This window comes from Lepus europaeus, chromosome 20, assembly GCF_033115175.1.
Source record: "Lepus europaeus isolate LE1 chromosome 20, mLepTim1.pri, whole genome shotgun sequence".
NCBI classification, from domain to species: Eukaryota; Metazoa; Chordata; class Mammalia; order Lagomorpha; family Leporidae; genus Lepus; species Lepus europaeus.
The window spans coordinates 6,776,364-6,800,138 of NC_084846.1; the positions used below are offsets into that span (position 1 = coordinate 6,776,364).

At 71.9% G+C, this 23,775-nt stretch overlaps 3 protein-coding genes and 1 non-coding gene across 6 annotated transcripts; all 4 read right to left on the reverse strand.

The window, feature by feature from the left end:
* Positions 1-2,289: 2,289 nt before the first annotated feature.
* On the reverse strand, positions 2,290-5,904 carry CCDC124 (coiled-coil domain containing 124). 3 transcript variants are annotated; one of them, XM_062178369.1, is made up of 5 exons: positions 5,858-5,904; positions 4,792-4,961; positions 3,314-3,485; positions 3,114-3,228; positions 2,290-2,734 (listed from the first exon to the last, which is right to left on the reverse strand). In XM_062178369.1, the coding sequence occupies exons 2-5, from the start codon at positions 4,948-4,950 to the stop codon at positions 2,530-2,532; spliced, it is 651 nt and encodes a 216-aa protein (XP_062034353.1). In that variant the 5' UTR covers positions 4,951-4,961; positions 5,858-5,904; the 3' UTR covers positions 2,290-2,529. The 3 variants fall into 3 exon arrangements, with proteins under 3 accessions (XP_062034353.1, XP_062034354.1, XP_062034352.1); XM_062178370.1 differs by lacking the exon at positions 5,858-5,904 and adding an exon at positions 5,369-5,564; XM_062178368.1 differs by lacking the exon at positions 5,858-5,904 and adding an exon at positions 5,329-5,564.
* A 5,181-nt stretch (positions 5,905-11,085) lies between these two features.
* On the reverse strand, positions 11,086-17,590 carry SLC5A5 (solute carrier family 5 member 5). The gene is made up of 16 exons (XM_062179443.1): positions 17,514-17,590; positions 16,556-17,201; positions 15,984-16,049; positions 15,841-15,892; positions 15,685-15,752; positions 15,288-15,442; positions 14,962-15,102; positions 14,739-14,868; positions 14,252-14,340; positions 13,852-13,964; positions 13,635-13,705; positions 13,466-13,552; positions 12,955-13,148; positions 12,047-12,171; positions 11,669-11,784; positions 11,086-11,241 (listed from the first exon to the last, which is right to left on the reverse strand). Exons 1-16 carry the CDS (start codon positions 17,588-17,590, stop codon positions 11,086-11,088), a joined length of 2,286 nt encoding a protein of 761 aa, XP_062035427.1.
* A 1,450-nt stretch (positions 17,591-19,040) lies between these two features.
* Positions 19,041-20,426, reverse strand: RPL18A (ribosomal protein L18a). Its single transcript, XM_062178298.1, has 4 exons — positions 20,321-20,426; positions 19,773-19,952; positions 19,531-19,660; positions 19,041-19,273 (listed from the first exon to the last, which is right to left on the reverse strand). Exons 1-4 carry the CDS (start codon positions 20,336-20,338, stop codon positions 19,071-19,073), a joined length of 531 nt encoding a protein of 176 aa, XP_062034282.1. The 5' UTR covers positions 20,339-20,426; the 3' UTR covers positions 19,041-19,070.
* Positions 19,352-19,482, reverse strand: LOC133750162 (small nucleolar RNA SNORA68). The gene has a single exon (XR_009864664.1). It is a non-coding gene; the product is annotated as a small nucleolar RNA SNORA68 (small nucleolar RNA).
* Positions 20,427-23,775: the final 3,349 nt, after the last annotated feature.

A 23,775-nucleotide genomic window follows, 5' to 3' on the forward strand; every position in this document is an offset into this window, starting at 1 on the left:
CCCGACCCCCGACCCGGCACGGCCTCCCCGGCACACCCAGCCTCTCCCAGACTCTGAGCCGCCGCCTCTGCTGTTCCCACCCTGGCTCCCCCACCCCAGGGCCCAGCGTCCCCAGGAGCAGTGTCCAAGGTCACCTCCTGCGGCCTTGCCCGGCTCAGCTCCAGCACCTCCTGCCCCACCCAGAATGAGGGGCCGGGGACCCGGCACCCCCACCACCCACTCCCAGGGGCTCCCCCGCCCCACAAGCCCTGGGAGGAGCTGCAGACCAGCCACAGGCAGGCCAGGAGAGCCCCCGGGTCATGTCGAGGCGGGGTCCCCTGCTGCGGCAGGTGCGCGGGGTGTCCAGCCGCGGACGGCGGCGAGGCCTCGTGTGCCCTTTGGGGCTCATTTCCCCGTGGTTTCCATGAGCTTTGCGTTAACGTTTTATTATCTCCCACTTGTTCCAACCATGAGGATAAAGAGGAACAAGAGACAGAGGGGCCCCCACGCCCTCCCGCACCCCAGGGTCCCCGCGCGGCGAGAGCCGGCTCCGTGAGGTGCTGAGCACCTACTAGGCGCGGGGCGCTCAGGATCCCGGACAGCCCGGCGGGGTGCGGCTTCTGCAGGGCGCGGAGGTGCGCGCGGGGCGCCGCTCGCCCAGAGGTGCCTTTGGGGTTTCAGGGAGAAGTGCGGGGACGCCCCGGGTGGGAGGGCGCTCGGGGGGGGGGCGTGGACGAGGGGACAGCGCGGGCGGGGGGACATCGGACCCCAGGGCGGGCCAGGCCCTAGCGGGAAGCGGACTTCGTGCCCTGGACGCCCCCGTCCCCCGCCGGTGATGTCTTACTAAAACGTCCTCCTCAAACCGGGAGACTGGGCTGGCAGCCCCCACCCCATAGGCCGAGCCGTTTGCTGGAGGAGACGCGGAGGCTCCAGGCGCCCCCGCCCCCCGCCCCGCACCCAGCACGCGGGAAGCCCCCGCGCACGCGCACAGCCGCCCGGCTTCCCCGCCGCCCCCGCACTGAGGCCCGCGCGCCCGGTTGCCAAGGAGACGGCGGGGGCGGGAATCTCGGGGAGACCCCGCGCCGGTTTAAGCCGGTTTTCCCGCCCCGCCCCCAGTGCGCACTGCGGCGCAGAGGATTCCCCGGCCCCCCGGGGCGCGCTCGGCGCATGCGCCCTGCGTGTGGCTTCCCTGCCCGGGCGGCCGCGACAGGGAAGCCCCGGCGCCAGGCTCCGCCCCCGGCGCGACCACGCAGCCGCAGTGGGCGCCCGGCGGTCCCGCCCGGTCGTCCTGGCAACGCGCGCTGGGAGCGCGCGGAACTCCCTTCCCGCGGCGGAGCCGGGGATTCCCTGCCGCCAGCGCGCATGCGCGGGCGTGGATTCCCGCGGGGCGGAAGCACGCGGGGGTTTCCCGCAGACCCGGCGCCACCGCTGCTTTTGTCTGATGGCCCAGATTAGCGCTGCGCGGAGACGCTGCTCCTGGCCGGAGCTCCCGCGTGCGGGGGTCCAGGCAGCCCCTCCCCCGGGGCTGGTCACCGAGGTCAGGGCCGTACCCCGTCCGCGACCGCCCGCCGGGCTCCCGGGACACCGCAGCACCAAGTCTCGTTCTCAGTTCTGTTTTACGGAGCAGGAAGCTGGGGCCCGTCCGGAGGCCGTCGCCCTCGAGTCTGAGCAGGCAGAAGCGGGACTCGAACCCCGGCCTGCAGCTGCTCCAGCTCTGGGTCCCGGCACCGCGGGCCTGGCACGCAGCGCGAGCGCCCCCTGTAGAGCTCTTGGCGCGGTCCCGCAGCCCCAACCTCTGGGGGGAACCTACCCAGGGCAGACTTGGGCGGGGTTCACACCAAGGCGACTCTGCCACGTGCTGGGGTTTTTACGCCCCTGGGGTTGTCCTGCGACCCCGCCCAACAAACAGGGAGGGGTCCCAGCCAGGCCTCTGCAGGAGCGCCTGCTGTCTCTGCAGGCCCTCACCAGGTAGAGACCCCCACCTCTGGGCAGGGCCGCAGACGCCCGGGGCTGGGGACCTGCACCGCCTGGCAGAGGCTGGGGGCTGCCACAGGCCAGGGCTGTGGGTGCGGGTGGGGCCCAGCTGGGGTCCTGGCGGGCCCATCAGCTCCACGCCTCGTGCCTCGGTTTCCCGGTCACAGAGTCCTCGGGTCCCCGTAGGGCCGCGCCCTCCGCACCCCCACGCTCCAGCCCCAGGCCTCCCCCAGGCCGGCATCGGACTCCTCCTTGGGGGAGAGGGGACAGCCACGCGGGTCTCCCTGGACAGACGCTGGCAGGGCCTCGCCCACGCAGGGACAGGTCACGCGGGCCTCTGGGCCTGGCTCACTGCTTTATTGGGGTCTGCGCACGCAGGCGCTGGGGGCGGGAGGGTCCCGGGGTGAGGGCTGTGATGGCACCACGCCCCCTCGCAGGTGTGCGGCCCCTCCCCGCGCCCGGGGCCCACGCAGGGACAAGTCACAAGGGCCCCCCCGGCCTGGCCGACCGCTTTATTGGGTCTGCGCACGCAGGCGCTGGGGGCGGGCGGGTCCGGGGGGAGGGACTGTGCCCCCCTCACTTGGGGGCGTTGTAGGCCGCCGCGCGCCGGTTCAGCGGGTTCTCGGGCGCGCGCAGCCACTCCTTCTTGAGCAGCTGCCGGAGCTGCGACAGCCGCAGGTTCGGTCGCTCCTGCTTCAGCCGCGGCAGCTGCGCCTCCTCGAAGGCCGTGTAGGCGGCGCGCATGCGGCGCTCGGGGTGCCGGTCCGCCTCGTCCAGCACGCTGCGGGCACAGGGCGGCAGGCTAGGGCTCACCCCGCCCCGGCCCAGGCCCGCCCGACGCCACGCCCCCTACTCAGCCCCTCCAGCCCCGGCCTATCACCGCTGGCGGCCGAGGCCCCGCCCCGGCCCAGGCCCGCCCGACGCCACGCCCCCTACTCAGCCCCTCCAGCCCCGGCCTATCACCGCTGGCGGCCGAGGCCCCGCCCCGGCCCCGGCCCGCCCGACGCCACGCCCCCTACTCAGCCCCTCCAGCCCCGGCCTATCACCGCTGGCGGCCGAGGCCCCGCCCCGGCCCCGGCCCGCCCGACGCCACGCCCCCTACTCAGCCCCGGCCTATCACCGCCGGCGGCCGAGGCCCCGCCCCGCGGCCCCGCCCCCACCTGAGCGCCGCGATGGCGTCCTCCACGGTGCGCGCGTCCACGCTGCCCTCCTCGGGCACGCGCCGGTTCGCGTTCTCCTCCAGCGGCAGCTCCAGGTGGCTCCGCGCTTTCTCAGCTGCCGGGGGCGGGGCAAGGCAGGGGCGTCAGGGCGGGGCTCCGGGGCCGGCCCCGCCCCCGCCCTCCCTGCGGCCCGCCCCCACCTGGCTCCGCGGCCTCGCGGCGCAGCGCGTCCTCGATCTGCGCGCGCGTGGGCTTGGCGGGCGCGGCGCGCGGGGCCCGGCCGCCCGGGAGCCGGGAGTCCTCCTCCTCCAGCAGCCGCTGCGCCTCCTTGCGCCGCTGCTGCTGCTCCAGGCGCCGCCGCTCCCGGTCCTCCTGCGGGGCGGGGTCAGCCACAGACGTGGGACGGGCACGGGGCGGGGTCAGCGCCGGTCAGGGTCGGCCCCGGACACAGTCAGCCCCCAGCGTGCCTGCCCCGGGCCGCCCTCCCCCTGCACGGGCTCCTCCCGCACCCGCAAGACCCCTGGCCCAGCCTTGGGGTGGTTCCTGGGCTGGGCCCGGCACACCTGGCGCCTGCAGGGCGCGCGGCAGCGGCGGGGATGGAGGAAGGGCGGGGGCGGGACCCGGCCGGGTGCCCCCTTCCTCCAGTGCCGGCCCCTGGAGCGGGGTGGGGTCGCCGGGGTCGCCCCGGGTTGGGGGTGTGGAGGCGAGCTCGCGGGGACCGAAGCAGGAGAGCCCAGAGCCGAGCCCAGGCCCAGCTGGGTAACCCGCCAGTCTAAACAGACAGACACCGTGTCACTGCCGCCTCGCCCGTACATGCCAGGACTGAGCCTGGCGCTCCATCCGGGTCTCCAGCGCAGGTGCAGCGGCCCCACGCTCGGCTCTCCCTGGCCACAGCAGGGGCGGCGCCCAGGCTCTGCGGTGTGGGGGGCCCAGGGCCTGCGCCGGCTGCAGCCTCCCAGGCCGCGGTGCTGAGCAGGGACACAGCGAGCCCGCGAAGGTCGGGGTCGGGGTCGGCAGTGTTCCGGCCCCGCCAGCGCGGGGCACCCAGGTGCAGCATGGGAAGGCACGGATTCCCCAGAGAGAGCATCCCATATGGGTGCCGGTTAGAGTTCCGGCTGCTCCTCTTCCAATCCAGCTCTCTGCTGTGGCCTGGGAAGGCAGCAGAAGATGGCCCAAGTGGGAGACCCAGATGGAGCTCCTGGCTCCTGGTTTCGGAGCGCCTGCCCCAGCAGCCATTTGGGGAGGGAATCAGTGGACAGAAAAGCTCTCTCTCTCCCTCTCTCAAATGAAATGAAAATAAATTTTGGAAAAGCCATAAAACCAGGCGGGGAACGCCCTGCAGAGGAAGAGCCGGCTCCGCTTAGGCGCCGCTGCCCGGGGCTGGACCTCGGAGCAGGTGCACCCGACCAGGAGCGCAGCCAGGACGTGCCTCGGGCGCCACCTGCTGGGCGGAGGCGGGAACAGGGGCGCCCGGGCTGGGGTCGGGGGGCTGGGCCTGGCTCCGGGGCCCACCCACTGCAGGGAGCCCCTCGACGGAGGTGACGGTCCGGGTGTCCCCGATGTCCACCCCTCCGGGGGCTCTGCACTGCCCCCGGCCCCCGGCGCCTCCCAGCCCTCGGCCCTGGTCTCCCCCGCCCCTGGCCCGGCCCACCCCCACCCTCCGGGTGCCCCCGCCCACCTTGCGCTGCTCCTTCCGCATCACGTGCTTGTCCTCGTCCTTCCAGTAGGCATCTTCCAGCTCCTGCTGCCTCTTGGCGTCCGCCGCCGCCTTGGCCTCCGCCCTGCGCGCCCGGGCCGCCGCCGACTTGGTGTTCTCGCCCTGGAACTTCTTGGGCATCCCTGGGCCGCCTGCGGGGCGCGGCCGTGAGGGCGGGGGTCTCCCGGCTCCAGGCCCCCCTGCAACTCCCAACCTCAGCTCCTGCCTCCCCGGAGAGGCGGGCTCTGGGCGGGAAATGGGCCGTGCAAAGGCCCTGGGGCACCAGCAGCGATGAGCAGGGTCCCTGGGCCGAGTCCAGCCCCGTCCCCACTGGACTGCGGGTGGGCAGCAAACACGGGAGAGGTGGGCGCGGCTGGAGGTAGGGGGGCCATGGACGGCGGTGCCGAACGCCCGCCTCAGCCTCCCCCAGCCAGCTCCGGCGTCACCGCCTCCGGGAACCCTTCCCGGACTCGCCCCCGGGCTCTCCCGGACCCCAGGCTCCTGCGGGGGCCGCCTGACCTCGCAGCCCGGCCGGGATCCCACCAGGAACCTCCCTGACCTCCGGAAAGCGAACCCAGGTTCCAAAACCGCGCGGCCCCGGCGGGGTGGGGACGTCCGCACGCGCAGTCACTCAACAAACACGCGCCGGGCACCAGGGCGCAGGCGGCGGGGAGGGGGGGCTCCGCGACCCCGGGACCCCAGTGTCCACTCGGGCGCCGGGCAGTCTGGTCGGTGACGAGCGGGGTCGGGGGGCGCCCAGCGCGCAGGCGCGACTGTGGGAGGGCGGGTCCGGGTCCGGGTCCGGGGTCGGGGTCGGGGTCGGGGTCCGCGGTGGATCGGACGCGGCCAAGGCCGCACTGGGGGTCCCGGGGCGGCTCGGACCCGGCGGCCCGCCCCTCGGACGCCGCCTCCTGCGAAAAGCCTGCAGGGCCGTCCCCCCGCGGCTCGCCCGGCCCCGAGCCCGCTGCCCTGGGCCGGGGGCTTCGCGCGCAGCCGAGGGGCCCGGCGCCCCCACCCCCGGCACCGCCCGCCCCGCGGCCGCCCCTACCTCCTTCCCCCGGCGCCGGCCCGGTCGCGTCTCCGTGACGTCACCGCGGGGACTGCGCAGTGAGGTCCCGGCGGCGCAGGCTCATGGCGTCACCACGGGCGCCATCTTGGTAAAGGGAATGCCGGCGGCGGGCGGGGTGGGGTGGCGGCCGCGGACAGAACCAGAAGCCGGCAGCCATTTCTTTTTTTTTCTTTAAAAAGCACGTATTTCAGGCGCGTTCATTCTTGTCGCCCCCGCCATAGAGTGGAGGAACAGACAGGCGAACGGACGTCGCCGCCTAGACCCTTGCCTTTACCAAGATGGCCGCTGCCCGGATCAAAGATGGCTGCCGCGACTTCAAAGCACTTTCGGTCCCGCGGCGTCCGCCAGCAGTTGCCCCGCCGCCAGGGGGCGCGCGTGGCCCGTGCCGGCGGGCCAGGATCCAGGTCCCACGAGTCTTGGTCCGTTCTCCGTGGCGAGGCCTTGGGGGCGCCATCTGTCTCGGGCGGCTTCTGATGTCCAGGGAAAGCTGCAGAAAGTGGACGCTGGGCCTGAAGCCCTCTCGGAATCCAGAGGGGTCACTGCCCTGAACGCCCTGGAGCCGGCAGCGCCCCCTGCTGTCAGCTCCATGTTGATGTTCAACAAGTTAGGCCCCGGCCCTCGGACCCCCCCCCCCCCCCCCCCCGTTTCATCAAGGGCTGCAGCCGACCTGTCGGAGGTTGCTTATGTCCCAGAGGGGGAGACGCGGCATCTTACCGGCATCACCGTGGTGCGCGTGGTGAAGCCGGCTGCGGCTCCCCTGCTGCTGCGATTTTGAGCTCCGCTCGCTGACGGCTGAGGCTGGAGCTTGTGAGAGTCTGGGGCCCCCAACCCCCAGGATCGAGGTCCGCGCTGTTGTCCCCGCGGGCAGGTGCACCCGAGGAGGGGGTGGGGCACCCAGAGGAGGCTCGGACCCGAGGCAGGACCCGGCCGGGGGGGCCATGGGTGCCAGAGACAACGTGGCCTGCATCTCCCGGGGATGGAGAGCCCTGGGGGCCGGGGGCCGGGGCTGGAGGCTGGGGGCCAGGGCGGAGGCTGGGGCCTAGGACTGGGGCCTGGGGCCGGGAGCTGGGGGTCGGGTCGGGGCCGGGGCCGTACAGGGCCAAGAGTCACAGAACTCGGGGAGGGGTAGGTCTTCCATTCGCTGGGTCACTCCCCAGATGGCCGCAATGGCCGGAGCCAGGAGCCAGGAGCTCCATCCGGGTCCCTGCGCAGGTGCAGGGCCCAGGACTGGGCCGTTGTCCACTGCCCTCCCAGGCCACGGTCTGAGCTCAGGCGGGGGCTTACAAGGAGATGGGGTCCAGTTCCTCCGCCGGTCTCCCCCTCAGGGTCTGTCACCTGGTGCTACCAGGCAGGCGCTCACGCCCCCTCACCCCACCCCCACCAACACCCCCGGCCGAGAGGAAGCCCCTGGGCGCCTTCTCGGGGAGCCGGGCTCACCTGTGCCGTCCCAGGTGCGGATGTGGCCCTGTCGATCCCCAAGGCCCCTCCCTCCCAGGCGACACTGGGGCTCCGAGGGCTCCTGGCGACCCCCACCCCGAGCCCCCGTTCCCGGGGCCCAGGCACCAAGAGCCCCTCTCGGATCCGCGGCTGCGGGGGCCCCCGCCCTCCCCTTCCCCACCCCCAGGCTTTCCGCTGGAGGAGGCTCGGGGCCCGCGCAGGCCGCGCCGAGCGATGGGGGAGAGAACGGACGAGCAAATCATCTACACACCGAGTGTTTGTTCAACCCCAGGCGATGCGGGTCCACACCTCCCCGACTGCACACGGAGCCGCCGCGGCGCCGGCATCCCATAGGGGCGCGGGTTCGAGTCCCGACTGCTCCACTTCCGGTCCGGCTCTCTGCTGTGGCCTGGGAAAGCAGTGGACAATGGTCCAAGTACTGTACCTGCGTGGGAGACCCGGATGGAGCTCCTGGCTACACAGCGCTGGCCCCAAGTGTCCGAGCCTCAGGACCCAGCGGGAGGGGCCTTCAGTGGAAATTGAGGCAGGGGTCGCGGCCTCCCTGGTGCAGCCCCTACCCAGGCCTGGACGCCACAGGGACCCGATGTAAAAAACCAGAAACATCAACAGCGACGGTGACCCAGGTCCTTCGCTGTCTCTGATGATTAACTAGGGGGCAGCCGGGGCCTGGGAGGGGCGGGGTTGCGGGCGCCGGGCGCGTGCGAGGCTTCTGATGAGGTCAAAGGGCACGAGGGCCCGAGCAGGACCCTGCAGCCAGCGGACGCGCGGGAAGCCTGGGCGCGCTCACGGGCACGCGCACCGCAGATGGGTCCTTCGCACCCCCTCCCCGTGCCCGCGGCTCCAGCTCCGCCGGAAGCCCTGGATCTTCCGAGGGGAAGGGAGAAAGGCCGGGGAGAGCAAACACCAAGGCCGGAAAGTGACGTCAGAGCCGGGGCGAGACCGGGGCCGGCAAACACACTGAACGGTCCCACGGCTCACTCTGGTTACGCACGGCGCAGGCGCGGACGGGGACGCAGCACCATCCGGGTCTCCCGCGCAGCTGCAGGGGCCCAAGGACCTGGACCATATCCACTGCTGTCCCAGGCCATAGCAGAAAGCGGGACCGGAAGTGGAGCAGCCAGGACTCGAACCTGCGCCCACATGGGAGCCGGCACTGCCGGCATTGCCGCTGCTAGGGCGGCCGGGGGCTGGGGCCGGGCGCGCTCCCCACGAGGCCCCCAGCGCCCACGCGTCTCTCGTGTAGGGAGGCGGCTCCGTGTGCGGGGAGGCGTAGACCCGCATCGCCCGCGCCCTCGGGACCCAGCGCCCTGGGTTGAACAAACACTCGGTGCGTAGATGATTTGCTCGTCCGTTCTCTCACCCAGCGCGGGCCCACGCAGGCCCTGAGCCTCCTCCCGCGGGGACACCGCTGGCCTGGCGAGGGGGGACCGCCCGGGGAGGACGCAACCCGGCTCCCAGTCTGACTCTGACACTGGTAGGCGGGGCCGGCGCCTGTAGTGGCCGCATCCCCTATGGGCACCGGTTCAAGTCCTGGCTGCTCCACTTCGATCCAGCTCCCTGCTGTGGCCTGGGAAAGCAGTGGATATGGTCCAGGTCCTTGGGCCCCTGCACCTGCATGGGAGACCCGGATGGAGCTCCTGGCTCCTGGCTTTGGTCTGGCCCGGGGCCATGTGGGGAGTGTAACAGGTGATGAGAGACCCCCCCCCTCTAATAAAACCAAATGTAATAAATGCACAGCTCCGTGACACTTAGCACATGCCTCCCGTGCCCCTCCCGCGTCCCCGGCCGCCCCTCCTGCCTGGCTTGGCCAGGAGCGGACACACTCTATCCCTGGCGCCGGGTGTCTGAGCTCCCCCTTGTGGCCGCAGGTGGTAGTGCGCGTGCCCTTGGCGGGTCAGCGGGGCTCTGAGCCCCCTTCCGCCTTGGCCCCCGGCGCCCCCAGGCCCAGAACTCAGGTCTGTGGGACCAGAGGGGAGCCAGGCGCCCTTGCGCCGCCTGAGGGCAAGAGGCCCCTCAGGCGTCGCGATCAAAAAAGCAAATGTTTGAGCAAGGATTGAATTCAGCAAACACACAGGCCGGGGAGGGTGCACAGGGACAGGGGGGTGGGGTGGGGGGGAGGGGGGCGCCGCCCGCCGAGGGGCCCTCAAGGACACAGAGGGGCTGTCGCGCTCCGGACTTCGCCCTTTGCCTCCGGAGCGCCCAGGCCGCGTTTTCACCTTGCCCCAACTGCCTCCTTCCCCACTTCAAATACCGGCCCGGAAACGGGGGCAGTGCCTGTACCCGGCTCACAGCCGACCGACTCTCTGAGAGGGAGAGAGAGAGACGGGGGGGGGGGAGGGAAGGGGAGAGAGAGAGACAGAGAGAGGGGGGAGTGAGAGAAAGAGAGAGGGAGAGGGGAGACAGAAGGGGAGAAAGAAGGAGGGGGAGAGAGACAGAGAGGGGGAGGGAGAGAGAGAGAGGGAGAAACAGGGAGAAAGGGGGAAGGGAGAGAGAGAGGGAGAGAGAGAGACAGAGAGAGATAGGTCTTCCATCCGCTGGTTCACTCCCCAAATGGCTGCAACGCCCAGAGCTGGGCTGAACTGAAGCCAGGAGCCTCCTCCGGGTCTCCCACGCAGGTGCAGGGGCCCCAGGACTTGGGCCATCCTCCACTGCTTTCCCAGGCCATAGCAGGGAGCTGGACCAGAAGCGGAGCAGCTGGGACTCGACCCGGCACCCTGTGGATACGGGCACCGCCGGCAGGGGTTAACCACTGCGCCACCACCGTCCCCAGCAAAGCCTTTTCGAAGGGGGAAGGGCTGGTCCCCGCTAACCGCTAATCTTCCTTAATCAAACAGCAGGCCGCGTGCTGTGTTGCCAAGGAGCCGGTTTATCCGACCCTGGCCGAGGGCCCCACTGCAGGGGTGGGAGGGGGCGCTTCCCGGGGGTCCCCGACCCCAGCCCCAGGCAGGAGGCCGAGGGCCGCGCCCGGCGCTTGGAACCGCCAGGCCTGGAGCTGGGGGGGAGGTGGCTAGTCAGCGAGGAGGGGGCAGGGCAGCAGGTCGAGGGCTCGGCCCAGGGTGGGGGGCAGCATCACGTGGGCGCAGGTGGGCGGGGCTGGGCGCGGAGGCCGAGGACGACACGTGGACTTTCTTTTAAATTTTTTTATTTATTTGAAAGAGCTAGAGAGGGGCGTCTTCCATCTGCCCCCAGAGGCCCACAACGGCCAGGGCTGGGCAGGGCTGAAGCCAGGAGCACCGTCCGGGTCTCTCACGTTGGGGCGGGGAGCGCTCCATCCGGGTCCCGCGCAGGTGCAGGGCTCTGCCTGCCTCCCCTCCCCCCCCCCCCGTCTTGGCCGCGCCCCTGCCCTTCTCCCGGCCTTAGCTTCCCTGTCTGTGGAATGGGGCAGTAGCGACCCCCAAGAGCCCCGAGACTTGCTGGGCGTGGGGGAAGCGCGGCCGGCCCCCACACCCTGGCTTTGGGTCTGGGGGCTCCCTGTGTTGACTTTCCGTTCGTGCTGAGGGATAAAACTCCAGCCTTGTGTCGGGGTGCAGCGTCTAAGTCGGGCGGCAGGTTGGAAGCAGGGGATTGGCTAAAACGGCAGCTGGGGGCGGGGCCTCCCCACTTCCGGGAGGGTGGGAGGAAGGCAACACCGAGCTCCTTTGCATATCACACAGTCCAGCCACTCAGAGGCGGAGGCCAAGGGCCCGAGGCCTGGGATTGGCCCGTCGAGACGTTCAGGCGTGGCCACTGCGGCCGGGCCGGCCCCGCCCTCAGAGGTTCGACTCCCGCAGCTCATCCCGGCGCGCCCAGGCGTGGGTCCCCGGGCCGGCGCCCTCCGCCTCGGGCCCCAGGGGCAGCAGCCGGTCCTCAGGCCGGGGCAGGAAGGCCGGGGGCTTCCCGGCTGCGGAGGGGAATTCCTGGGGACCCTGGGGGAGGGGAGAAGGTGTCGCCGCTCCAGACGGAGACCCCGGGGCAGCACGGGTCACAGCAGCCCCCAGCCCAGTGCACCAGCCGGGCCTGACCCTTCCGACACCTGGTGCCCACAGCCTGAGCCACCTGCACCGGCCCAGACGCTGCCGAAGCCACCACAAGCCAAAGGAAGCCTGAGCACCCCACCCCCACCCCACCAGGCCGTCTCCGGCCTCAGGGCCTTTGCGCCTGCCACGCCCTGCACCGGACAGCCCTGTGGCCGGCTCCTGTCCTCACGCAGACCCGTCAGTGTCACAGCTTCCAGGAGGCCGCCCCGAACCTCCCTAGGCTGAGTGGCTCCTGGCACAGCGCCAGGGGCGAATGCAACGGGCCAAAGCCACACACCCCTCCCCCGGGGCCCTGGGCGCCCGGCCCCAGGCTGACCTTGACCAAGCTGTCGTCCAGGGCGCCCGTTTCCTCTTTGGGAGCCACGGACGCCGTCTGCCGGGCCAGGTCCCACCAGAGCAGGCCAGGGCCCAGGCTGCTGCGCTTGCTGGGGCCTGGGGGGCAGATTCAGTGATGGGGGGTGAGGGAGGGAGCGCCCGGGCCGTGAGGTCCCCTGGGACCCCCTGTACTTGGCGGGGGGCTGGGTGGGCCTGGGGCATGACTTCTCGCGGCCAGCAGCGACTTCAGCACCAGGAACAGCGCCCTGCACCCCCTGTGCCCACCACGGCTCAGGCTGGGGCCTCGCCCCCCCGCCCCCACCACGGCTCAGGCTAAGGCCTCACTGCCCGCCCCCCAGGGAGCCGCCACCCTGCCTACCGGTGACGTAGCTGACCAGCGCTCCGCACAGGATGGTGGCCAGCGTGCCTAGGGCGCCGTAGTACAAGTAGGAGATGGCGTAGAAGCTGTCTGCCAGGGCGGGTGCGCTGGGGGCCATGCCAAAACTGGGGGTGGGAGGGAGGGGGCGGGGCTCTGTCAGTCAACACCTGGGCGCCCTCAGAGCCACTCCCCGCCCCCTGCTGCCCCCCAGCCCAGCCCGGACCCGTGCAGTAGCCACCGCACTCCAACCCCAGGCATTCTCCAGGCGTGGCCGGGAGGGGCGTCTCCTGCCTCTGCCTATCACCCTCCGTGGCTCCCTACTGCCCTGGAATCCGACCAACCTAAACTCCGAGGACCCCTCACCAAAATACAGGCGGCAGAGAAAAACGCATCGGATAAACCGCACTGCATCAAAGCTCAAAGCTCTGGGGCCGGCGCTGGGGTGCAGCGGGGTAAAGCCACCCCCTGCAGTGCCGGCATCCCATAGTGGTGCCGGTTCGAGACCCGGCTGCTCCACTTCCGCTCCAGCTCTCTGCTGTGGCCTGGGAAGGCAGTGGAGGATGGCCCAAGTCCTGGGGCCCCTGCACCTGCGTGGGAGACCCGGATGGAGCTCCTGGCTCCTGGCTTCGGATCAGCTCAGCTCTGGCCATTGTGGCCAACTGGGGAGTGGGCCAGAGGATGGAAGACCTCTCTCTCTGTCTCTGTCTTTCTCTAACTCTGCCTCTCAAATAAAGAAATCTTTACTTTTTAAAAAATAAACCTGATTCCTCTGGCTGCACCACATCCGCCCTCCCCCTTCCCAGGTCTCCGTGGCTGAACCGCGCTACGGAGAAGCTGCCCCAGGGCCTTGGCTCTGGTTCTGCTCGCTAACCACGCCCTCCCAGGCCACACTCCCAGCGCCTGCTCACCTGGGGTCCCCGCCGGAGGCGTTGGCAGCCAGGAGCGGGTACGGAAAGCCGGAGGCGTTGGCCGAGGGGGCCCCGCAGTCGGCAGCCGAGGAGGGCAGGACCCCCATCATCTGCGCGCTGGGCGGGTACAGCGTGGCGCCCACGGCCACCCACAGGGAGAGCACCAGGCCCGCAGCCAGCCCAGAGAGGACGCCCTGTGGGCGGAGCCGGTGCCAGAGGCGGGGCTTGTCAAACCACTCCCCTCCCAACCCAGCCCCGCCCTCCTTCACTCCCTGTGGGCGGAACCTGCATCTTGGTGGAGCCTGTAGACCACGCCCCTCCCAGCCCTATTTCTCCACGTACTGTGGGTGGAGCCTGCCTCAGGGGCGGGGCCTGCCTGCCCGCCCCCCCCTTTCCACACCCTGTGGGCGTCGCCATCCTCAGGGTGAGGCTTGTGGACCATTCCCCTCCCAGCCCCGCCCTTCTCCACGCCCTGTGGGTGGAGCCTGTCCGCGCCCCGCCCCCCACGCACCGGCGTGTTGCAGGTCTGCACAAACATGCCCAGGATGAAGGCTCCGAGGAGGGGGCCGCTGATGACGCCCATGACCGTGAAGGAGCCCTGGGACAGCGGGGTGCACTCAGGGCTGGGTCTCCGCCAGGACCCTCCCCCGGCTTGGGGCGCGGGGCGGGGCGAGGCTCACCTGCAGGACGCCGCCCCCCAGCAGCGAGGACAGAGCGGCCACCGTGAGACAGGCCGAGCCGTAGACGAGGGCTGCAGCAGGCAGGGGTGCACGGTGGGCGGGGAGGCGGCCCTGGGCTCACCCCCTCCCCGGCGCCCCTCCCAGCCCCTGGGCACTCCCCCCTGCCCCGCGCACTCACACAGCCCCCGGGCGCCTCCCCCCCACCCCCCGCACTCACACAGCCCCTTGGAGATCATCATAAGCTTGCGGGGCGCCAGGCGCGGCCGCCGCGGCTTGATAAGGTCTTCCACGGTCACGGCCGCCATGGCGTTGATGCTGGTGGACGCCGTACTGGGCGGGGCGGGGTCCTCAGGCCACGCCCAGGGGCGCAGACACCTCAGCCCTGCCCCTGCCGCTGTCCCCGCCCCCGGGATCCTGACCTGAGACCCCAGCCCCTCTGGGGAGCCCGGAGCCGCCACCCCCCAACGCTCCTGGCTGCAGCCTGGCCCCGCCCCCGCTGGTGCAAGCATTTGGGGGGCGGACCCGCTACTGGGAGACGCCCCAAAACCAAGCTGAGGTCCCTAGGGGGCAGGGGCCGCGCCCAGAGCAGCCCCTCTCCCGTGGGCCGGGCGGCTCACCTGAGCGTGCCGCTGTAGGCGCAGGCCAGGAAGAGCCCAGGGACCCCGGGCAGACCCTCGAAGATGTCCAGCACCAGCAGAGGCATGTACTGGGGGCAGCCGGGGCGGGGCTGGGGCCGCGGGGCTCCTGGCCACCCCGCTCCGCCCCTGCCCGCCCCGGGCGGCCCCTGTGTGTTGATGGACTGCGTGTACACGGGCCGCGCCCTGGGACCCCTGCGTCATCCGGAGGGGCCTTGAGGCAGCAGGAATAGTCTCCCCCCACCCCCCAGGGCCATGCACTCCACCCGTCGGACCTGGCCCCAGGGCAGCCTCCACCCCGGTGACCTGGAACCTGGTTGTCCATCAGAACTCCAGCTGGGGCGGGGCCTCAGCCAGCCCCCCCCCAGCCTCCCAGCGCCCCCCAGCTCCTCCCTGCCTCAGGGCCTTTGCACTGGCTGCAGCTCCTGCTAAGAAAGCTCTTGCAGCCCACGCCCCTCCCCCTCCGCACCTGGTCCGGGGCGGAGATGCGGCCGGTGAGGAGCGGGTCACAGCCGCTGTAGAACACGAACATGACGATGCCGCAGCAGGCGGCGCTGGACACGATCAACAGCAGGCCCACCTGGTTGATGAGCACGGCCCTGCACGGGGGGGGGGGGGGGGGCGGCTGCGGGTTGGGGCGGGGCCGGCGGCTGGCCCGAGGCCCCTCCCCCGCCCTTCCGCCAGGCACTCACAGCTTGGCCTGCCGCTCCGTCCCGCAGGCCACATAGCGCTGCACCTGCGCCTGGTTGACCCCGTACATGGAGAGCCACAGGAGCGTGCCTCCCACCACGAACGTCCAGAAGGTGTAGCGTCTCCGGGGGTCCGGGTCGAAGCTGGGGGAGGGACAGGGTGGGTCACGCTGGCTCCACCCCCCCCCCCCGGCCCCGCGTGGCCACCTGGGAGCTTGAGGACCTGCAGGGGACATTTGGAGTGGGGCTGGCGGAGGGGCGGGGACTGGGGAGGGGGCGTGCAGAGGGGCGGGAAGCAAGGAGGGCTTCCTGGGGCAGGCGGCACTCACTCCAGCAGGTTGATGCGGGAGTGGTTCCACGCGAGCTCCAGCGCGTGCCGGGGCCCCCCAACGAGCGCGACGCCGCGGCCCAAGATGACCCAGAAGCCCGTGAGCATCACAAGAACCTGGAAGACGTCGGTCCAGACCACAGCCCTCATGCCGCCCTGCGGAGGGAGCGGTGTGGGCGGGGGCGGGGGCTGGGAACCCCCCCCGCTCCCCGCCCCACGTTCTCATCTGTACCACCCATGGATGGCCTCACGATGCGGCTCAGCCAGCCCCAGGCCCCCTCCCGGGGGAACTCCCGCCCATCCCCGGCCGACCCGCGTCCTGGATCCAGCCAAGCCTGAAGGCGGCCTCGGCACCACCCTCAGGAGGCTGAGCGGGGCGCGGGGCCCAGGGCACTCACTACGGTGGTGTAGAAAGTACAGATGATGCCGGTGGACAGCAGCGACGCCCAGATGTCCAGCCCGGTCACTGCGCAAACAGACCCCGCCCTCCGCAGTTAGACCTCCGCGTGGGGGGGCCCAGCCCGGGACGCCCCCTCCTCCTCTGCCTCCTGCACCTTGGTTCAGGATGAGCGCAGGTGCGTAGATGACGATGCCAGTGTACAGCACCTGCCGGCGGGGGGCGGGGTCAGGCCGGCGGGGGGCGGGGTCAGGCCGACAGGGGCGGGGTCAGAGCCGCGGCGGGGCCGAGGCCGCTCACCGTGGCCACCAGGTACTGCAGGGTCCCGCAGAGGCGCACCACGCGATTGAAACGCAGCTCCAGGTACTGCCGAGAAGAGCCGGGGGTCGTGCTCACGCGAGCAGGGGCGGCCCGGGGCGCGCCCCCAGCCCCCTGGAGCTCTAATTGCCTCCCCCGAGGCCCGCGGTGGGGGCGCACCCCGGGCCCCCAGTGTACCCCGCAGACCCCCCGCGCCCTGATGGCCCTGCCCCGGCCTGTGTGCGCGCCACCTCTTAGCTCCGGCTGGGCAGGAACTTCGGGAGTGGTCGCAGGCGCAGGACAGGGACAGCGCCTCTGGCCATAGGTTTAGGCGCCGCCTGTCTACCGGACACGATCGTCATCGGTGTCCTCTCTGCCCCGAGCTCCGCGGAGCTGCCCAGGGGGTGTGCGCGCCTGTGAGCGCGCGAGCGCTGGGGCGCACACACCTGTGCACACGTGGCCCCGCGTCTCCCACGAGCAAGCGGCGCGCGCCAGCTGCCGGCTTCCTCCTTCCCGGCCCTCACCCCACTGCCCGGGGCCTCTTCCCGGAACCCCCCGCCCCGTCGCGCGCGCACCTGGTAGGTGCTGGTGAGCCCCAGGCGGTAGAAGACGGGCAGGAAGAGCGCGGCGGTGAGCCCCGAGTTGAGCAGCTGGCCCAGGCACATCCACAGGAACTTGAGGCCGTAGCGGGACGCCTCGGCCGGCACGCCCAGCACCTGCACGGCCGACATGAAGCTGGCGGCCAGCGACAGCCCCACGGGCAGCGCGGCCAGGCGCCGGCCCCCCGTGAAGAAGTCCTCGGCGCTGCGCTGCCGGCCGCGGGCCAGCCCCACCCCGAGCCCGATGCCCGTGGACGCCAGCAGCATGAGCGCGAACACGGCGTAGTCCCAGGCGCCGAAGATGGCCCGGGCCCCGGCCATGAGGGCTGCGAGGAGCCCCCCGACCCGAGAGCGCCAGGGACGCCCTGGGTGCTCGCCGTCCGCCCGCCCGCCCGCCTCGGGCGCCGAGTCCACGGTTCGCTGTCGGTGTCGCCGTCGCCGCGGCGCGAGGCTGCGGGCTGCCCATTTATTGCGCGGCGGGGTCAGCGCGCGGCTCCACCTCCCCCGGACCTGCGGGCGGCCCCGCCGGCACCCTTTCGGCCCTGGACTGGGGCAGCCGGCCGGGGCAGGCCGAGGGAGTGGCGGCGGGGGCGGGGGAGCGTCCCCACCCCCTTCCTGGGGCCTGGCCGAGCGGGAGGGGACAAGTGGGCACCGTTCGGCTCCCGAGCGCTCCCTCTCCCGCCGGACGACGAGGCTGCTCCAGGGGTTTCGGGGGAGTGGGGGATGCAGGGGCGTCGAACCCTCCCTTCCTCTACGGTCTTCGGCCCTGGGCTAAGATGGGTGGGCGCAGCCTGGGCTCGGTGCCCGCCGTCGTCTTGGGGTCCCCCTCGGCCTCCGCCTGCCCACCTTCACATGGGCATCAGACAGCGCCTCAGAGGGGAGCCTGGGGGCACCGGTGGGGGAGGGGCAGGCGCTCATTCAGCGTGGCGGCTACTGGGTCCGCCCCATGGAGCCCGAGACCACCCCGGGAGGGGCGTCTCCCGCGCCCCTGGAGACCTGGGCAGGCGACATCCCCGGCAGCTCGGGCCCCACTCGGGCGGAGCTGACGGACGGCGCCCCAACTTCAAGAGGGGACCGCGCGTCCGGAGGCCAGCCCCGTCCACTCTACAATTGTCGGGGTGCAAGCCGAGACCTGAGACCTCCGGGCCGCCTCGGGCGCCCTCGCCGCGCACTCCAGCTCCAGGGAGGCCCGCACCACCGAGCCCAGCGGCCGCGACCCCTCCCCCTCTGCCGTGGGAAAACCCAGGCTTAGACGGAGGCTCACTTATTGAGCGCCTACTGGATGCCAGCCCCTGTGGACACAGCAGGCTGCAGGGGGCCTGGCTCGACCGCGCATTCAGGGGGGCTCGGGCCACAGCAGGCGCCAGGGGTGCGGCGGAGCGAGCGCCGAGTAGGGGGGAGCGCTGTGGAGAGGCTGGGGCAGGGAGGCCCCCGCAGAGTTTTCTGAAAATTGGCGGCGCCCCAAGCCGGGGAGGCTGCAGGTGGGGACAAGTGGACCAGTGGGGACTTGGAACCTGTCCCGGATTCCAGGAGCCCCGTTGGGTGGGCGGCGCTGGGCCGTGAACTCTGGTGTGGACAGCGGGCGGCCCCAGGCCCGGGAATGGGGCACAGGCCGGCCGCCAGGCCCGCCCCCCCGCACCTGCTGGGGCCAACGTGGCTCCAGGCGGTGCCCACACCGGGACTTGGCCCGCGGCCCTGATCCCGCGTGCCTCACTCAGCGGGCACAGCTGAGTCAGGACCTGGGGTCATCCGGGGTCCCTGCCGCCCTGTCCCGGAGCTGCCCCTGAGGGGAGCAGCCATCCCGCTGAGAGCGATCGCGGGGGCCAAGCAGCCCAGCGCAGGACCCCCTTGCCCTTCGCAGCTCTCGGGAAGCCCCCCCCTCCCCGCGCAGGGACCACACCCTGGACGCCCAAGTTCCGTCTGGCACGAAGCCACCCCTGCGGCCCAGAGGGTGAGCGGCCAGCAACCTCCCGTTGAGTTCACGGCCCACGGGGGCTTCAGGAGCGCAGGCCATGGGGCCCACAGGCGGGCTGAGTCCATTCCAGCACCACGTCCAGGACAGAGCGAGCCCCCCACACCGCGGGATGTGAGGGGGCGAAGAACCCCCAGCCGCCGGCGGTCCGCGGCGCCTTGCGCTCAGGGCGGCTGCGCAGGCGCTGCCCGGAGTCTGGTGCCCCCAGCGTCCCTCGGGCTTCCGGTGCCCGCCTCCTCCCCAGGACACTGCTTCCCAAGGGCCGGGAATGGGGCGGGCGCTGGGCCTGGGAAAGAGTGGACGATGGCCCTGGTCACATGGAGACCCGCATGGAGCTTCTGGCTCATCAGGTCCGGCCGCTTGGGGAGACCACGCGGTCCGACACCCCAAACGGGCCCCAGGGGGCGGCACCTGCCCTGTCTCCAACCCGCCCCGCGCGGCTCCTGGAGCCCCAACCCCCAACGGCGCAGGCGCACACGGAGACGGGGCCACGGTCCGAGCGTTTATTGGGGCGCGGGCCTAGAAGAAGGTGTTGGGCCTCTTGGCGGAGAAGCGCGGCTTGTGCTGGCGCCGCAGCACGCGGTGCGGGAGCGGGAAGCGGATGCGGGAGTCATGGAACTGCTTCACGGCCGGGCGCCTGCAGCGCGCCGCCGCCATCTCCTCCACCTTCATCACCTGGATCGAGTGCGCGCGCGCGCGGTGCCGGGCGCCCATGTCGCGGTCTGCGGGGCGGGGGGCGGCAAGGGTGAGCGCGGGGCCGGTGGGGACCCCAGGGACCCGCCCCCTGCCCGCCCCGCCGCGCGTGTGCGGCCTCCGCATTCACTCCCGGGGGCACCCGCAGCCCCCCGGAGGCGACGAGGCCCCGCTGCTGTGCGCACCCCGCTTGGAGCCGCGGCCACGGCGCGCGGCGGCTCTGGGGTTCGGGTGCGCGCGGCCCCGGCCCGCCCTCCCCCTCCCCGCGGGCCCCGCCCCCGCTTACAGCACTGCGTGACGGCGCCGGCCGTGGTGAGGTCGCGGTACTCGCGGTACATGTTGTGCGTGCCGCTGCGGGAGTCGTAGCGCAGCCAGATGCCGAAGTTCTTCACGCGCAGCGGCGACTTCTCGAACACCTGCGGCCGGGGCGGGGCGGGTGAGGCGCGGCGGGGCCCCCGGGCCGCCCCCCTGAGCCCCCAGGCCGGCCCGGCCCCGCCCCCGCAGACCCCGGCCCGGCCCCCCGCGCACCTGCCCGCAGTACACGATCTCGCCCGACGACTTCTTCATCTTCTTCAGCTGCGACACGAAGTACCAGAAGCGGGACTTGGCCACCACGTGGTTGGGCGCGAAGATGCGCATGCGGTAGAGCGGCGGCGCGGGGCTCTTGGGCGTGGGCAGGCAGCGGCCCACCACCTTGTACTCCCGCAGCTGCGGGGGCGCGCGCGTCAGCCGGGGCCGGCGACCCCCGCGTCAGCCCCCGCCCCGACCCCCGCGCGCCCCCAGCCCCGGGCAGCGATCGCCGCGCGGCGCAGCGCCCAGCCCGGCCCCGCACCCGCTACCCCCGCCGCCCCCTCCCCGGAGCGGCCAGGCGGCCCCGCGATCACCCCGCGGCCCCAGCACCGGGCCCGCACCCGCTCCCCACGCGGCGCCCGCCGCCATGTTGGCTGCTCCCGAGCGCGGCCCGCGGGGACCAGGGCGGCGGCGCGCCCCAGCTGCGGGGCCCCGTCCCCTCCCCGAGTCCCCATCAGGGCTCGCGCCGCGCCCCGCGCCCCGACGCCGCGCCGCGCCTGCCTTACTGTGCCCGAAGCCTTCATGGCGATCCGTCCGCGATGGCCGCCACCCACGAAAAGGAAGTCCTGTCTTTCGCGCAGCCGCTGTCCACGGGTTCGCCGCCGGAAGTCCCGCCCCCTAGCGGTAACGCGCCCATTGGTTCGTTGACCTGGCGCTCACGGAGCCTTGTTTTGTCATTGGCTCCAGGTCCACCTGCCACCCACTGCCCAGCCTTTCTTCGCAGTGGGACTACACTTCCCAGGAGGCAGCGCGGCAACGCGCACGTATTCCGGCGCGGACGTTACGAAGCGTCGGAGCGCGGAGCACGCTGGGAGTTGTAGGCAGCGTACGGCTTTGGTAGGAAGTGGAGCTGAAAGAGACAGCTGGAGCCTTCCCTGTCTTCCACATAAATTTTTTTCCAGGGGTTAAGTTTTTATTTAGCAAGCAAGCAAGGCTTATTCTGAGTGGAAGCAGCTGCCCCGGTTTCCTTGCCCCTGCCTCGGCGGGCAGGGGTATCCTCGGGGTGGGGAGGGGCGTCCCAGGAGAGGCTGGCTGCTCGCTGGTGCTGGGGGCCTGCTCAGATCTGCAGGGGCGATTCTGGGGGCGGTCGTCGTCCCCCGGCCCCGAGGAGCCCGGGGTTCATCAGGGCGGTGGCGGGGGGCCGGCCTGGGGGAGGCGCCACCTCTCCCAGGAGCCCCCACCTCGGGCTGTGCCCCCCGGACCACAGCGGGCGGCCACACGCACTCTCGTCCCCGCGCACGGGGGTCCTGACCCTGACCGCAGCCAAGGCGGGGGGGTGGGCCTGACCCTGACCCTGGCCATGGCCTCTGGGGGGTGGTCCTGACCCTGACCGCAGCCAAGGCTGGGGGGTGGCTCCTGACCCTGACCCTGGCCATGGCCTCCGGGGGGTGGTCCTGACCCTGACCGCAGGCCTCTGGCTGCCGGGGAGCCGCCCCCACCCACACGGGGCACCCGGCTTCTCCTCGCCCAGGGCCCCCGCGGAGCGGAGAGAGACGCCGCCCCCACAGACCAGGACCTCCCGCCCACGCGTGCACACGCCCGGGAGCAGCCTTCGGCCTCCAGCCCTCCCCCAGGCCTGGAGTCCCGGACCCGCCCACGTCGCCCCACGCACCAGCTGCTCGGCCTCCCGCCTTCCAAATACATTTTTAAAAAGTCCTCAAACAGCCGGCGCCGTGGCTCACTAGGCTAATCCTCCGCCTTGCGGCGCCGGCACACCAGGTTCTAGTCCCGGTCGGGGCACCGGATTCTGTCCCAGTTGCACCTCTTCCAGGCCAGCTCTCTGCTGTGGCCCGGGAAGGCAGTGGAGGATGGCCCAAGTGCTTGGGCCCTGCACCCCATGGGAGACCAGGAGAAGCACCTGGCTCCTGGCTTCGGATCAGCGAGATGTGCCGGCCGTAGCGGCCATTGGAGGGTGAACCAACGGGAAAAGGAAGACCTTTCTCTCTCTCTCTCTCTCTCTCTCTCACTGTCCACTCTGCCTGTCAAAAAAAAAAAAAAAAGTCCTCAAACGCCGAGCAGCTTGAGAATTAATTTCCCCGTCATAGAAGGCCCGCCCTTAAATAATGCAATTAAATACATTTACTTACTTATTTAAAGGCAGAGTTAGCGAGAGAGAGACATTGCACCTGCTGGTCACGCCCCAAGTACTCACAGCAGCCAGGCCTGGGCCAGGCCAAAGCCAGGAGCCAGGAGCTCCATCCGGGTCTCCCCGTGGCAGCTGACCCTCCCCTGTGCTGGCTCCAGGGCGGCCTGACGCCCCGCACTCCTGTCGGGCGGGGGAATTGGCCGCCCGGTGTCGGCGGAGAGGCCACGCCCCCGGAGCGGCCACCAGGTGGCAGCAGAGCCCGTTTCCCCGTGCTGCGGGCAGGGCGGGCGCCGGGGGCCTGGGTTGCAAATCCCTAGAGAGTGGGAGAGGGGCCTGGGGGAGGGGCGGAGGAAGGGGGCACCGAGACGGGGAAGGGCCGCGCGAGGGGTAGTTGCTGGTTCACTCCCCAGGTGCTCACAACAGCCAGGGCCGGGGTCCCTGCCCCCTCCCTGGGAGGAGACCCGGATGGGGTTCCCAGGCCCTGGGCTGCAGGGTGTGCACCTGCTGCTTTCCGGCCGCTCCCAGGGGAGCCGCCTCCCGGGTGCCCCTGCTGGAATGGGAGCCGGCTGGTCCAGCCTCGCTCCCTGAGCGCCTGTCCATCAACGGGGCAGGCCGAGCCCCTGTCCGTTTACTCCCGGGACGGCCGCCCCTGCCCCGCTACCGCGGCCCTCGGTCCCCAGCGACTCAGCGACTCCTCCCGGCTCCTGTCTTTCCCCGCAGGCCGGGGCCACTGACGCCTTGCCCCCCGGGGGTCCGCGCTCCGCCGGCTCCGCCCCGGTACCTCTCCCGCGGGGGCGGGGATCCTGGGCCGTTCTGCGCCCCCAGCCTCCCCGGGGCGTAGCCCCAGCCGGCCCCGGCGCCCACGCCCCGCTCCGCTTTCAGCCGAAACCTGGGCGCCGCCCGCCGTGACCAGCACCGCGGCGGTGGACAGCGTCCACTCGGCCACCTGCCCAGGCTCGAGAGGGGCCGGTGCTGCACGCCCTGGTACCTACTGGAACCGACGTGCACTTCAGGGCGTCTGGTGGGCCCGAGAGCGGAGGGGTAGCCTCAGACAGGTCTGAGATGGGAGGGGTAGCCCCTGATGGCCCTGGGAGGGGAGGGGTAGCCCCGACAGCCCTGAGCGGGGAGGGGTAGCCTCGGACAGCTCAATGAGCCCTTGCTCCTGGCCGCCTCTCGCCCACGCTCAGCCACACGCCAGGAGCTTTCTCCCCGCGGCCTGGAGCCGCCGCTGGTTCTGACCCGGCCCGGCCGCAGGTTCTCGAATGCCTCCCTCTGCCCAGCGGCCCGCTCCGGCTGGACCTGCTTTGCTGACGGCAACCCCGCCTGGCGGCCCGTGGGCGTCTCAGGAGAGCCTGGAGGACTGCTCACGGGTGGGGCGAGGCGGGGTGAGGGCGTGGGGGAGTCGGGGGGCTTGGGGGAAGCTGGGCAGGAGCTGGGGGAGTTCGGGGGGTCGGGGAGCAGCTGAGGGTCTGGGCAGGGGGGCTGGGTAGGGCTGGGAGGGCTGGGCGGGGGCTAGGGGGACGGGTCAGGGGAGCTGGGGGTACTGGGCAGGGGTTAGGGGGACGGGGGGGGGGTAGGAAGGGGTGGGGCCCAGCTCTTCCCCCTCCCCCGACCAGGGGTTTGCGTCCCCCAGTGCTCAGTCCCCGGCGCTGTCCCGTGGGGCGCCTTCGGGTTGAACCCCCCCGGCGGTGCCCCAGAAGAATGAACCAAGGCGAACACATCCCCCAGGCAGACCCCGCTGGTCCAGCCTGCAACCCTCCCCCCAGGCAGACCCCGCTGGTCCAGCTTGCAACCCTCCCCACCCCCACCCCAGGTCTCCATCCTCGTTTCACCCCATGAGCTCCGAGTGACACCGAGCCCAGAAGCCCCGCCCCT

What these genes read in the sequence shown, in the direction of transcription:
- CCDC124 (XM_062178369.1), bottom strand. Translation starts at nt 4,950, where the DNA reads ATGCCCAAGAAGTTCCAGGGCGAGAACACCAAGTCGGCGGCGGCCCGG. An exon ending in TGCGGAAGGAGCAGCGCAAG is followed by an intron (nt 3,486 to 4,791) that starts GTGGGCGGGGGC and finishes CCCGCCCCGCAG; the next exon opens with GAGGACCGGGAGCGGCGGCG. An exon ending in CCGCGAGGCCGCGGAGCCAG is followed by an intron (nt 3,229 to 3,313) that starts GTGGGGGCGGGC and finishes CGCCCCCGGCAG; the next exon opens with CTGAGAAAGCGCGGAGCCAC.
- SLC5A5 (XM_062179443.1), bottom strand. Translation starts at nt 17,590, where the DNA reads ATGTCGCCTGCCCAGGTCTCCAGGGGCGCGGGAGACGCCCCTCCCGGG. An exon ending in TCCCGCATCAACCTGCTGGA is followed by an intron (nt 15,103 to 15,287) that starts GTGAGTGCCGCC and finishes TCCCTCCCCCAG; the next exon opens with CTTCGACCCGGACCCCCGGA. An exon ending in TGGACGACAGCTTGGTCAAG is followed by an intron (nt 11,242 to 11,668) that starts GTCAGCCTGGGG and finishes CCCCTCCCCCAG; the next exon opens with GGTCCCCAGGAATTCCCCTC.
- RPL18A (XM_062178298.1), bottom strand. An exon ending in AGATCGTGTACTGCGGGCAG is followed by an intron (nt 19,661 to 19,772) that starts GTGCGCGGGGGG and finishes CCCCGGCCGCAG; the next exon opens with GTGTTCGAGAAGTCGCCGCT. An exon ending in CGGCGCCGTCACGCAGTGCT is followed by an intron (nt 19,274 to 19,530) that starts GTAAGCGGGGGC and finishes CCCGCCCCGCAG; the next exon opens with ACCGCGACATGGGCGCCCGG.